Source organism: Pelobates fuscus, chromosome 7, assembly GCF_036172605.1.
Source record: "Pelobates fuscus isolate aPelFus1 chromosome 7, aPelFus1.pri, whole genome shotgun sequence".
Taxonomy (NCBI): Eukaryota; Metazoa; Chordata; class Amphibia; order Anura; family Pelobatidae; genus Pelobates; species Pelobates fuscus.
Window position 1 is genome coordinate 116,203,785 of NC_086323.1, and position 12,616 is coordinate 116,216,400.

Consider the following 12,616-nt stretch of genomic DNA (forward strand, 5'->3'; position numbering starts at 1 on the left):
TTGGGAATTCAAAGCACAAACTGTAGGTGAAAATTGCTTAATTCTAAATACTCAAAGCCACCTGTGTTTCCACTTTGGCGTAAAATTTTAAATTCACTTTGACTCCATACATTTCAGACAGAGAATAATCCCCTTAGATTCACTGAAATTTGATAGCTTCAAAAAAAAAAAAAAAAAAAAAGAACTCTGTACTCTTCCATCAACTACTGCATAACACATCTTCAAGAGACAGGTGGAAAGTAACAATTGTAAAGGGAAAGTGAAATGCAAATGTCAGGGCCAAATAGCTAAGCTGAAAAATAGCTTCTGCAGGGGAAGGTTATTAATGTTTTCTTTTCATCAATATAAAAAGCAAGGGTTTCCAAGTACAAGACAGAACATACAATGAAAAGAGCATAACCAACATCAAACAGTGTACCAGGAGGATGCATGCATTATTATGCTGTTTGCTCATACAGCACTTTTAAACAGTTGCTGGCACCAGGTTTTGTAAGTGCAGATAACTGGGGTGTTTTATTCCACTTCCGTTAGTGCCATAGAGATGAAAGAAGTGGCAGGTGCTCTGGTCTAGATCACACCTGCCATTCCCAATTCTTAATGAAATGCACTAACCTCTCACTGCGAAGCATTGGAAAGCTGTGATCGTATGCTCTCATTCGGCTACAAAATGAGAATTCTTAACCCCTTCAGGACCGGCCTGTTTTTGCGATGTTTGTACGTTAAGGACCAGAGCAGTTTTAACACTTTCGTGGTGTTTGTGTTTAGCTGTAATTTTCCGCTCTCTCATTTACGGTTCCCATACAAGTTATATATTGTTTTTTTCAGGACAAAAGGGGCTTTCTTTACATACCATTATTTGTATTATGTCCAATATTGTATTTAAAAAAATAATAAAATATGGTGAAAAATTAAAAAAAAAAAACATGTTTTTGGACTTTTACTTGAAAAATCTTTTACTTATCTACAAAAGCTAATGAAAAAAACTGCTAAATAGATTCAAAATTTTGTCCCGAGTTTAAAAACACCCAGTGTTTACATACTTTATTGCTTTTTTTTGCAAGTTATAGGCCTATAAATACAAGTAGGAAATTGCTGTTTCAATATATATATATTTTAAATGTATCAATAGTGACCTTGTAACACAGTTATCTGTCATAAATCCCTGAAACACACCTAACATGTACATATTTTTTTAAAGTAGACAACCCAGGGTATTCAAAATTGGGTATGTCCAGTTTTTTTTAGTAGCCACTTAGTCACAAACACTGGCCAAAGTTAGCATTTATATTTGTTTGTGTGTTAAAAATGCAAGAAACGCTAACTTTGGCCGGTGTTTGTGACTAAGTGGCTACTAAAAAAGGCTGAACATACCCCATTTGCAATACCTTGGGTTGTCTTCTTTTGCAAATGGTATGCCATCATGGGGCTAATTCTCATTCCTTGGCTACCATACGCTCTCAAAGGCAACCTAACCAATCCGACAAATTTCAATTAAAAAAAAAGTAAAATCAAGCCTTATATTTGACCCTGTAACTTTCACAAACACTATAAAACCTCTACATGTGGGGTACTGTTATACTCAGGAGACTTCGCTGAACACAAATATTAGTGTATCAGAACAGTAAAATGTATCACAGCAATAATATCCTCAGTGAAAGTGCTGTTTGTGTGTGAAAAATGCAAAAAACTTCACTTTCACTGACAATATGATCGCTGTGATATGTTTTACTGTTTTGAAACACTAATATTTGTGTTCAGCGAAGTCTCCCGAGTAAAACAGTACCCCCATGTACAGGTTTTAGGGTGTCATAGAAAGTTACAGGGTTAAACACAGTGCTAGCAAATTAAATTATCTGGACTTTTGGCCTGGGTTGGCAGGCAGGTCCCTCAAATTGCAATCATTAAAATTACTTAATTAGGTAAAAATATTACATAAATACACATGTAGAATTTTAATATATATACATATTTATATATTTGACGTCTACGTGTATATTTATGAAATTATTTATGTAATTATGTATATGGACATATGTATATTTCGTATTGTTTTTATTTATTTATTTATACATAGATATATATATCATTACATTCTAAGTATATTTTGATATAAATATATATATATATATATATATATATCAAAATACTGTTAGAATAAAATTGCATATATAAATATTTTTTATAATTACCGTATTTATCGGCGTATAACACGCACAGGCGTATAACACGCACCTCATTTTTAGAAAGAAATTCCAGGAAATTTTCCCCCTCATCCCATAGTATTCCCCCCCCTCATCCCATAGTATTCCCCCCTCATCCCATAGTGTCCCCCCTTTCCATAGTATTCTCCCCCCTCCCATAGTATTCCCCCCTCCTCCCATAGTATTCTCCCCCCTCCCCTCCCATAGTATTCTCCCCCCCTCCCCTCCCATAGTATTCTCCCCCCTCCCCTCCCATAGTATTCTCCCCCCCTCCCCTCCCATAGTATTCTCCCCCCTCCCCTCCCATAGTATTCTCCCCCCCCTCCCCTCCCATAGTATATAGTATTCTCCCCCCTCCCCTCCCATAGTATTCTCCCCCCCCCTCCCCTCCCCTCGTATTCTCCCCCCCCTCCCCTCCCATAGTATTCTCCCCCCCCTCCCCTCCCATAGTATTCTCCCCCCCTCCCCTCCCATAGTATTCTCCCCCCCCTCCCCTCCCATAGTATTCTCCCCTCTCCCCTCCCATAGTATTCTCCCCCCTCCCCTCCCATAGTGTACTTTCCTCCCCCTCCCCTCCCATAGTGTACTTTCCTCCTCCTCCCCTCCCATAGTGTACTTCCCCCTCCTCCCCTCCCATAGTGTACTTTCCTCCCCCTCCCCTCCCATAGTGTACTTCCCCTCCTCCCCTCCCATAGTGTACTTTCCTCCCCCTCCCCTCCCATAGTGTACTTTCCTCCCCCTCCCCTCCCATAGTGTACTTTCCTCCCCCTCCCCTCCCATAGTGTACTTTCCTCCCCCTCCCCTCCCCTCCCATAGTGTACTTTCCTCCCCTCCCATAATTACTTACCTGTCCTGAAGCGTGGGCCGGCTTCACAGCGCGCACCGCGGTACAGGAACTTTAATTTAAGGTTCCGGTTTCCGGCGGGACTGAAAGGAAGTGTGCACACTATTGTGCACACTTCCTTTCAGTCCCGCCGGAAACCGGAACCTTAAATTAAAGTTCCTGTACCGCGGTGCGCACTGTGAAGCCGGCCCACGCTTCAGGACAGGTAAGTAATTATGGGATATCGGCGTATAACACGCACCCACGATTTTTCCCCTATTTTCAGGGGAAAAAAGTGCGTGTTATACGCCGATAAATACGGTATTAAAAATTATTTTTATTTTTTGTTATTTATTTTTATTAACATATTATTTGTATTTTATAATAATATATATATACCATATATATAGCAATTATATATATTGTATATATTCGTGTGTAATTTAAATATAAGTGTATTTTTATATTAATATACGTATATATAAATATAAAAATACACTTAATATGACATTATATGATACATATACATATATTATATATAGATATAATACATGTATATATATCATATATATATATACACATATTATTATTTTTTTTTTTACACTGATTTTACACTGTTTTTTTAAAACTTTATTTTTTTGATTTTTCACTTGCAGGGAGACTGCCTGTCAGCACAGACAGTCCCCCTGCAGGCAGATACACAGACACCTATTGCGGTCATGTGATCGAGTGATCACATGGCCGCAGGGTCCTGATCTGCCATGGGGGGACTGCCCGGGCAGACAGGCAACCCCCCTGGACCGGGTGGAGCACTGATCGCCGCCGTGGGACCGACGGCGATCAGGTAAGTAGCCCCAGACCGTTATGACGGTTCAGGACCGTCAGCGGTCCAAACGCATGTTTTACCGCTGACGGTCCTGAACCGTCAGCGGTCCTGAAAGGGTTAAAGCTTGCGCTTGGGATATTGGGGAAAGCTTGCAAAAGGCTGCAGACATAAGATCTGAAGCTTTTGGGAGTTGTTTTTCCCCATAGCCTTTCAAAGAAAACACACAGAATAAATATATGCATGTTTTATTTGGGGTATATTTACTAAATAGTTGGGGGGGGGGGATTTAAAAAAAAAAAAAAAGTTTTTTATAGAGTATTCCTTAATTATTATTAGTACTTATTAGCAGTACGCGGACTGGACACACGTCACTTCATAATAACTTGAGAAACCCTTTCTAGGTATAGGTTGTACATGTCCCTTTATTATTTTAAAAGTTCCTTATCTGTCTATCTGGCCTCAGTGTACTATAAAAGATGTCCAAGTGACCTCAACTGCTCAAATACCAACAATATAAAAGTCCCTGTCCCTCAAAGCATCTCTATAGGGAACGTTCAGCATCTCCATGCAGAGTGTGCAGATGCTGAATGTCAGTGCTGCACATTGTGCAGCACCGACCCATGAAGCAGCTCTAGTGGCCATCTGGGTGACTGTTACTGGAGGTTTCCCTCGGGAGCAATGTAAACACATGAAAATGCCTGCAGGGACAGGCTATAGACACCAGAACAACTACATTAAGCTGTAGTTGTTCTAATGACTGTAATGTCCCATTAAATGTTTGTTATAGCCACTGAACAAAATATTGTAATAATTATACAATATCCCTGAGAGTTTTTAAAGGAACACTATAGTCACCTAAATTACTTTAGCTAAATAAAGCAGTTTTAGTGCATAGATCATTCCCCTGCAATTTCACTGCTCAATTCACTGTCATTTAGGAGTTAAATCACTTTGTTTTTGTTTATGCAGCCCTAGCCACACCTCCCCTGGCTATGATTGACAGAGCCTGCATGAAAAAAAACCTGGTTTCACTTTCAAACAGATGTAATTTACCTTAAATAACTGTATCTAAATCTCTAAATTGAACGTTAATCACATACAGGAGGCTCTTGCAGGGTCTAGAAAGCTATTAACATAGCAGGGGATAAGAAAATCTTAATTAAACAGAACTTGCAATAAAGAAAGCCTAAATAGGGCTCTCTTTACAGGAAGTGTTTATGGAAGGCTGTGCAAGTCACATGCAGGGAGGTGTGACTAGGGTTCATAAACAAAGGGATTTAACTCCTAAATGGCAGAGGATTGAGCAGTGAGGCTGCAGGGGTATGTTCTATACACCAAAACTGCTTCATTAAGCTAAAGTTGTTCAGGTGACTATAGTGTCCCTTTAACCTAAAGCCAAAAAAATCCAGTACCTGGATGTTCTACTCTTGCTCCTTCTCCACCATCCTCATGTTGTGTTACCGTATCTCCTGTTTGAAAAAAGACAAAAAAAAAAAAGTAACTTACAGGGTTATACACTACACTCTGAATTTGTATTTTTCAATCCAAACATCAAAACGCAGCCACTATGGATCAGTTGGTTAATTTCCCCCCCAAAGTAGCTATTTTAGTTCAGCGAATAACCCAGTTAGTAACTAATGTGAGCAACAAGAGCCCAGCAGTCATGCTGCAACACAACAGTCTCTCCTCCCCCCCCCCCCCTTCTAAAATCTATCTTTTATGGTATTCTGTCTGCAATTTGCATCCCAATACAGAATATCATTACACAGTTCACAGGGGAACATGTGTTTAGTTTATCATTCTTCTCATAAACAGTTCAATAAACCATTTCAAGTCCAGTGTGTCACTAGGTCACTCTGCAAGTTCAGCAATACAATAAATATTTACATTACAAAACGTAAATTCAATAATAATTTTATAAAATGTATCAAAGAGGAAATGTTATGATCAATATATAGCCAAACTTGTAACAGGGTAATAAATAGAACATGCTTCACACTCACGTTGTCTAACTCACATCACATGCATCCGTGTCCGTAAAATGAAATCCCCCCGGAAACCCTTCCTCGGTGAAGAGTTCCGGTCTCACAACCGCTTCAGGAAATCTTTGCTGCTATTTCCAATCCAATATAGGATTTATTTTTTCACTAACCTGTTGGTAAAAAAAAAAAAAAAGGATTTCCATGTAAATAAACATCAAAATAATGTTACTGTAAAGCTACTGTAGTTTGCAACGCAGAGCCTGAACTAAAAAGGTTGTTAAACTACATTTCCCATAATGTCACGCTTATTCACCCAGTGTTGGTGGATCACGGGAATTGTAGTCCGTGTTTTCCGAGGGAAGTTAACGGATGAGCACTGGATTGAACCATTTATCTGTAAATTGAGGGGAGGAGGGTGGCGTTCTATTTCAGTTAAGTAGTTTTAAGTATATTCTACCACAGTAGTCACTGCCAGCTGTCAGAAGGGAGTCTGAACTCTTACTGTTGTGAAGCCCTTAGGCTGAGGGGTCTGTTACGTCAGAGAGGAGGTAGTGAGTACCCTGAGTGCACCTCCAGCTGTTTGGAAGGGGCCAGCACCAAACGGACCCGCGCGCTGAATTCGAACTGAACTGTCACAAGAGGACTCCAGTGTAGGTATGGGGCAACTTAGTGTTCAGAGGGGCGGGGCTGAGCTGAGACCGGAGTGCATGATGGGAGAAGCTGGGTCAGTGCCGCAGGGGAGGGGCTAGAAAATAATAAAGCGCGGGGAATCTCAGTTTGTTGAAAGGACACATGGGGAGGGGTGGGGGTAACGGTGCTGGTGAGTGGGTACCAGGCAAGTGCCTTGTTGGAAGTGGATTCAGGTTTAATGGTGTGTAATAGGCAGGCACTGGTTAGCTATTAATGCTGTCCATTCACATCAAAAGAGATACAAAGCCAACTTGATAAAGCTTTTATACACATTAGGCGTTTACAATGGGCACAACAATCTAAGCACTGAAAGAGTGTAACACTGCTTGTCCCCACTTACTGAAGTATAACTAAATATTGTTTATATTTGTGTTTTCTCTTGTTCTTTTGCTCTTACACCCCCCACCAACACACTCTCACTCTTCCCCCCTCCCCCCAATCTCCTCCCCCCAATCTCCTCCTCCTTCTAACTTTATCCTCAAGACATAAGTGACAAAGTTCGAGCTGAAAACCAAGCCCGTATCATGATTTTTAAACCTGCATTTTAACATTCAGGCTTAATTTTTACACATTTAAATTTTTTTTGTAAATAAAGCCCTCAGTTTTCAGCACACTACAGTTCAGTGTTTAATCAGAAAATCTCTTTGGTTGAATGAGACCCATCCGGCAAAAGAGACTCTTCTTTGCAGCCCAGTTCTGGGTGACGACTACTAGAGGAGCCTCTTTAGACAAAAGTAAACATTTGCCAGTTCACCGGTTGCCTTTCCCTGCACCAGTTTTGCATACCCAGAACACCTCACAAGACTTGCCATTTTGGAGATGCACTGACCCAGTTGTCTAGCCATCACTGTTTGACATTTGTGAAAGTGAGATCTGTTCGCTTGCCCATTTTTCCTGCTTCCAATACATGAAATTCAAGAACTCCCTGTTCATTGCTGCCTAAAGTATCCCATCCCTTGACAGGTGTAACTCCACCGCCGACAGTAACACTGGGCTGTCATCAGCCAGCCTGAGTAGGAGATCTGGGCTGACTAATGTCAAATCTGTGCATATACCTGTGCACAGCATAGCATTCATTGGCTGATGCTGGCTGCATCGGCATCCGGCTTCTGCAGCTCTGCAGAAACTGAATGTTGTCACTGGCCATAATGGATGCTCAGAGGCCAGCAGGAACCCAGGTAAAAGGGAAAACCTTTGCAAAATGAGGAGGTACTGTGTGTATGTGCTGGTTCATTTAAATGCATTTTTGCCATTTTGAACTTACTGTGTGATACTTTATACCTGGCAAATCTGAATTGGCCATGCTTTTTGTCCTTGCAGACGATAGTATGCAGAACGATATGATTGAAGCATATCAGGAAGAGATTAAAGCCTTGCAGGAAGAGATCTCTGAATTAAAACAGAAGTACAAAGAGAATGAGAAGGAAGTTATTTACCTTTCCAGTGTCAATCTTAAGAAGACTTTGTAAGTATACAGCTAGCTCTGAAGGGTATGGGAAGCATGATATGTAATCATTTATAATTAGCCACAACATAGTGCTGAGAATGCAAAGTTGTATTCCTAGCATTATAGTGCACCACTCGCTCGTACACCAATCTCCCCCCCCCCCCCACCATGGCACTGAAAGGGTTAAAAACCTATCACTTACCTGAATCCAGTGCCGATGTCCCTCAGCGCTGGGTCAGACTCCGCCTTTGCTCCTCCTCCACTGACGTCAACTGGTGTGCCTAATATGCATGTGCGGCAAGATTGCATTACTACTATCCCATAGGAAAGCATTGAATCAATGCTTTCCCATGGGGTTTTAGCTGACGCTGGATGTCTTCATGCAGAGCATGAGGACATCAAGGTTCAGTTAGGCGACCAAAAGTTTCCTAACCACCGGAAAGTGCCTCTAGTGGCAGCCACTAGAGGTGGAGTTAATCCTGCAAGGTAGTTATTGCAGTTTATCAATAAATGTAATAAGTACAATTGACTGAGTAAAACTGCCAGGGACACTGCACCCAGACCATTGCAGTGAGCTGAAGTGGTCTGGGCGCTTATAGTGTCCCTTTAACACCATTTACTTTTGTAATGTGGCGGTTGGCTTGCCAACACATAATTCATTCTCACGCTGCCAATGGTTTTTAACTATTTGCCCAGTGACTGCAATGCTGCCAATGGGCAGATAGTTTGCCTTTAAAAGAAAATAATAATAAAAAAAAAAATCCGGCCCAGATTTAATTAATTCAGCCATCAGGCGGCGTTCAGCCCAGCTGAAATTTGGATTAGCCCATCTGAAATCTGGACCAAATTCAAGCCGATTTCAAACTTAAGTGAATAACCCTGCTAGATGCACATTCGTTTTGAATTCATCAAAATTCACACTTTAGCAAGCCTTTGTGTTGAAAAAAAATGCACATTGTTATATGGTTACAAAGGATAAAGACAAACACTCACAACCACATAAGTACTTGCGTTATTTTAAGTTGTTATAAGGCACAGGAGTATATTACTTTGAGGGGTTAAACTGCTTTGCAATGGTTTAACCCCAAAGTTTTGGCTCACGCGCATGTCTCCACTGCCTCCCAGCTTCCTTCTTTTCTATTTTCGTAGTATGCAAAAAGGATTAGCCAGATGACCTGTGATATTAATGTTGGGTGCAGGAGCACAGCTGCAGGCTTAAACCGTTGCAAAGGTATATCTACTATTTAGTAGATATACCCTCGATTATAACATGCATGCATTTAATATGCATTTTTTCATTGAGGGTATAACTAAAAACAGTTTGCAAAACGGTAAATCTCTTGTCTGAATTATCTTGTCCAATCACAGACTTTCCAATGCTGCTTAATACGAAGGCAGGTGCTCTGTGCAATTGGCTGCCACTTGAATTTAGCTCAACTTAGCTAAACAACTAGGAAGTAAGAGCACCAGTTGTCTGTTTGACAGCCAGAGGGTGCAACAAGATTAATTTATATTGCAATATGCACTTTTTGTAAAATTAAAAAAGAGGGCACACTCTTCACACATAAACAGGGTGACCAGATCCACCATGTTTACCGGGACACACATACATTTGTCATATTTATGAATGCACATGAAAAGGTGCTGGTAATATATATAATGCATATTCTGCAGGATTTTTCATTGCCGAATTGCTTCACCTAATACACCTTCTTCTGAATTCTGCATACTACAGGGCTACTCTTTTCATGTGCTGCCCATCATAGTGATGTCCCGAACAGTTCGCCGGGAACCGTTCGCCAGCGAACATAGCGTGTTCGCGGTTGCGAACACGCGCGATGTTCGGTCCGCCCCCTATTCGTCATGGAGGTGGGAGGTTCTGGGAGGGAGGGTCTGCTGCTGATTGGCTGGAATGTGTCTGCTGACTGTGAGGTACAGGGTCAAAGTTTACTCAATGATGACGAATAGGGGGCGGACCGAACATTGCGCGTGTTCGCGACCGCGAACACGCTATGTTCGCCGGCGAACGGTTCCTGGCGAACGGTTCCTGGCGAACTGTTCGGGATATCACTACCATCAATATGAATATATGATATGTGTCCCCAAATACATGGCGGGTCTGGTCACCCTGCACATAAAGCAGTTAAGTGGGCTAGAGTTCTTTACATGTGTGGAATGTCCATTTAAATTTAACTTAAATTGTTAAATAGTGGGAAGGTTCCTTTAATGTAGTTTTGCATTGGGGAGCATCTTTTGTAATAATAAAATGTATTTTGAAGGAGTGTTTCCTTGCCATCTTCAAAAAAAAAAATGTCTGTCATACTGTGTCGAATTGGTGGCTTTCTATACAGTTTATCTATCTATTTTACAGATTATCATATCACGGAAAAACAGTAGCTGACCATGAGCTGAAAAAGGAGATGGCAGTAATGACTCCTGACCTTGACCACTGCACAAATGAAATTCAGTTCTTTAACAATATCTCTGGTATACATTTTACCAAATACTTCAAGAAAAGAGAGCACAAGTGTAAGTAGTGAGTTTAATTTTAGAATGGGTTTGCTCATTCTAAATCTAAAAATCCAATAAAGCGTCGGGAAAAATAAATACTTCATATTTTGGGTCAGGATGCAAAATAAAAAAGGGGAGTAGGCATCAACTTCTTTGTAAGCTGAAAGCAATAGGACAGGTTAGCCCACTGTCTGATTGCTGTCTAGATTTAACTTTATACTTTAAAATTATGAAGGCTGCTGAAGAGGTGGGTGGTCTATGGGTACTGCGGAGACCCCTGATTTTCGCTCCAGCTGTAATGAATAGAGTGAAATGAGAGAAAGGCAGAGATCCATGCAAAGAGTATAAGTGATTATGATTTTTTTATTTGTTATCCAGGTGCCTGGAATATCCCTTTTACTAATCAATAGTTTTCTGCTGTTGTATAAGATCTCTGCAGTCAAATTGATGCATAGCACCAGCAGTACCTACAGACCTTAAAGTGCAAATGTACACTACTTCCATGCATGTGTGAATATAACAGGAATATTTCTCTGTCAAAAGCATTCTTTACTTGGCTTGAAAAAATAAGCCTTTATAAAAGAACATTAAGGGTAGATTGTGCCCGTTTGCTCGTCCTCCTGGCTTCCAGGCATCAATGAGGAAGACTTGGACTGAACGCTGCTAATAGCTCCCCATTCGTGCAAAGGGTATGTACGTTTCTCACGCAGTTTTGTAAATGGGGAGCTAATGAAAGACAGAGAGTGTCAGTTGACACTCTCAGCCTACCAGCAGTTCCCAGTTCTAGCCTTTCTTATTGAAGCCTCAGGCCATCACTGGAGGATAAACACATGGACTCCATCTTTGGAAATTTGGAGTTAAAGCATTCTTAAAAGGTATAACCTCTTAAGGTAAGATGGCACCCAGGACTTCCTGGCACCATAACAACTTAATCTACCTCACATACCTGTCCCTTGCTTTCTCCCTAAACGGCAGCATTTTACTCTCTCCTCAAGCTCTGCTTCACTCCAACCTTGTTTGATTGCTATCTCTTGTTTTATCTCCCACCTCCTATACACTGTAAGCTCGTTTGAGCAGGGTCTTCTTCAGCCCATCGTTCCTGTAAATTTTTTGTAATTGTCCTAGTTATAGTTAAATCCGCCCCCCCTTATAATATTGTTAAGCGCTACAGAATATGTTGGCGCTATATAAATGGCAATAATAATAATTAAGATTAGTTTGTATGGTGTCCAGCACGTTCCTTTTATAAATGCATTTTATAGCACTGCTGTTAATGTGGACAAGTTTTTGTTCTGCCCCTTTACTCAACATAGCCTTTTATATCTTCTTTTAGCTGATAATGAAGACCTGTATAAGCACAGGTTGATTGGTCAGTGTCAGTCCCTCACATTTCAGATGGAGTTTGAAACGCTAAATCCAAAGGTAAGAGGAAATCGAAATCACTAAATCACCGAAAAAATTATTTTGTGTAAACATTTTCTTTTTATGATCACTAGATGTCACTATTTAGCCAGTTAGAAAAATAAGTTTCATAGTTTAAAAGACTTTTTGTTGCTTATTTTTTAAAGGACCACTATAGTGCAGGAAAACAAACTCGTTTTCCTATCACTATAGTGCCCTGAGAGTGCCCCCACCCTCAGGGTCTCACTCCCGCCGGGCTGAAGGGGGTTAAACACTCACCTTTCTCCAGCGCCGGGCTCCCTCGGCGCTGGGGACTCTCCTCCTCCTTCCGACGTCATCGGCTGAATGCGCATGCGCGGCAAGAGCCGCGTGCGCATTCAGCCAGTCTATAGGAAAGCATTCAAAATGCTTTCCTATGGATGCTGGCGTCTTCTCACTGTGAAAATGAGAAGCGTGGAAGCGCCTCTAGCGGCTGTCAATGAGAGCCACTAGACTCGAGGCTGGATTAACCTATATGTAAACATAGCAGTTTCTCTACAGCAGGCAGGGGGGTTAGCTTAATGAAGTGGTCTGGGTGCCTATAGTGGTCCTTTAATTATTTATCAAGCTACAACATTTTATTTCAGTTCAATGGGTTCATAAGACATTAAATTCAGTAAAATAAATGTAACTTTCAGTAGTGGAGATCCTGCTTAAACAAATGCATACACTTACATATGTTCATAGAGTCTTTTG

General features: G+C 41.0%; 2 protein-coding genes across 6 annotated transcripts in view; one reads left to right on the top strand and one right to left on the bottom strand.

Annotated features, from left to right (window-relative positions):
* The window catches only part of NOL8 (nucleolar protein 8), a 39,739-nt gene extending 33,818 nt beyond the window's left edge, over positions 1–5,921 (bottom strand). The window contains exon 1 of one of the 2 annotated variants that reach the window (XM_063426475.1): positions 5,868–5,921. The gene's annotated coding sequence lies outside the window, so the exon portion shown is untranslated. Of the gene's footprint in view, positions 1–5,853 lie in introns of both variants that reach the window. The other variant, XM_063426473.1, reaches the window with a different exon arrangement.
* Positions 5,922–6,284: 363 nt separating this feature from the next.
* Positions 6,285–12,616, top strand: part of CENPP (centromere protein P) — a 348,698-nt gene continuing 342,366 nt past the window's right edge. For 2 of the 4 annotated variants that reach the window (XM_063426482.1, XM_063426485.1), the window contains exons 1-4: positions 6,285–6,486; positions 7,843–7,987; positions 10,341–10,498; positions 11,814–11,902. In XM_063426482.1, the coding sequence (XP_063282552.1) occupies positions 7,851–7,987; positions 10,341–10,498; positions 11,814–11,902 (384 nt within the window). In that variant the 5' untranslated portion in view covers positions 6,285–6,486; positions 7,843–7,850. Of the gene's footprint in view, positions 6,487–6,523; positions 6,557–7,842; positions 7,988–10,340; positions 10,499–11,813; positions 11,903–12,616 lie in introns of those variants that run through there. The other 2 variants (XM_063426483.1, XM_063426484.1) reach the window with 2 other exon arrangements.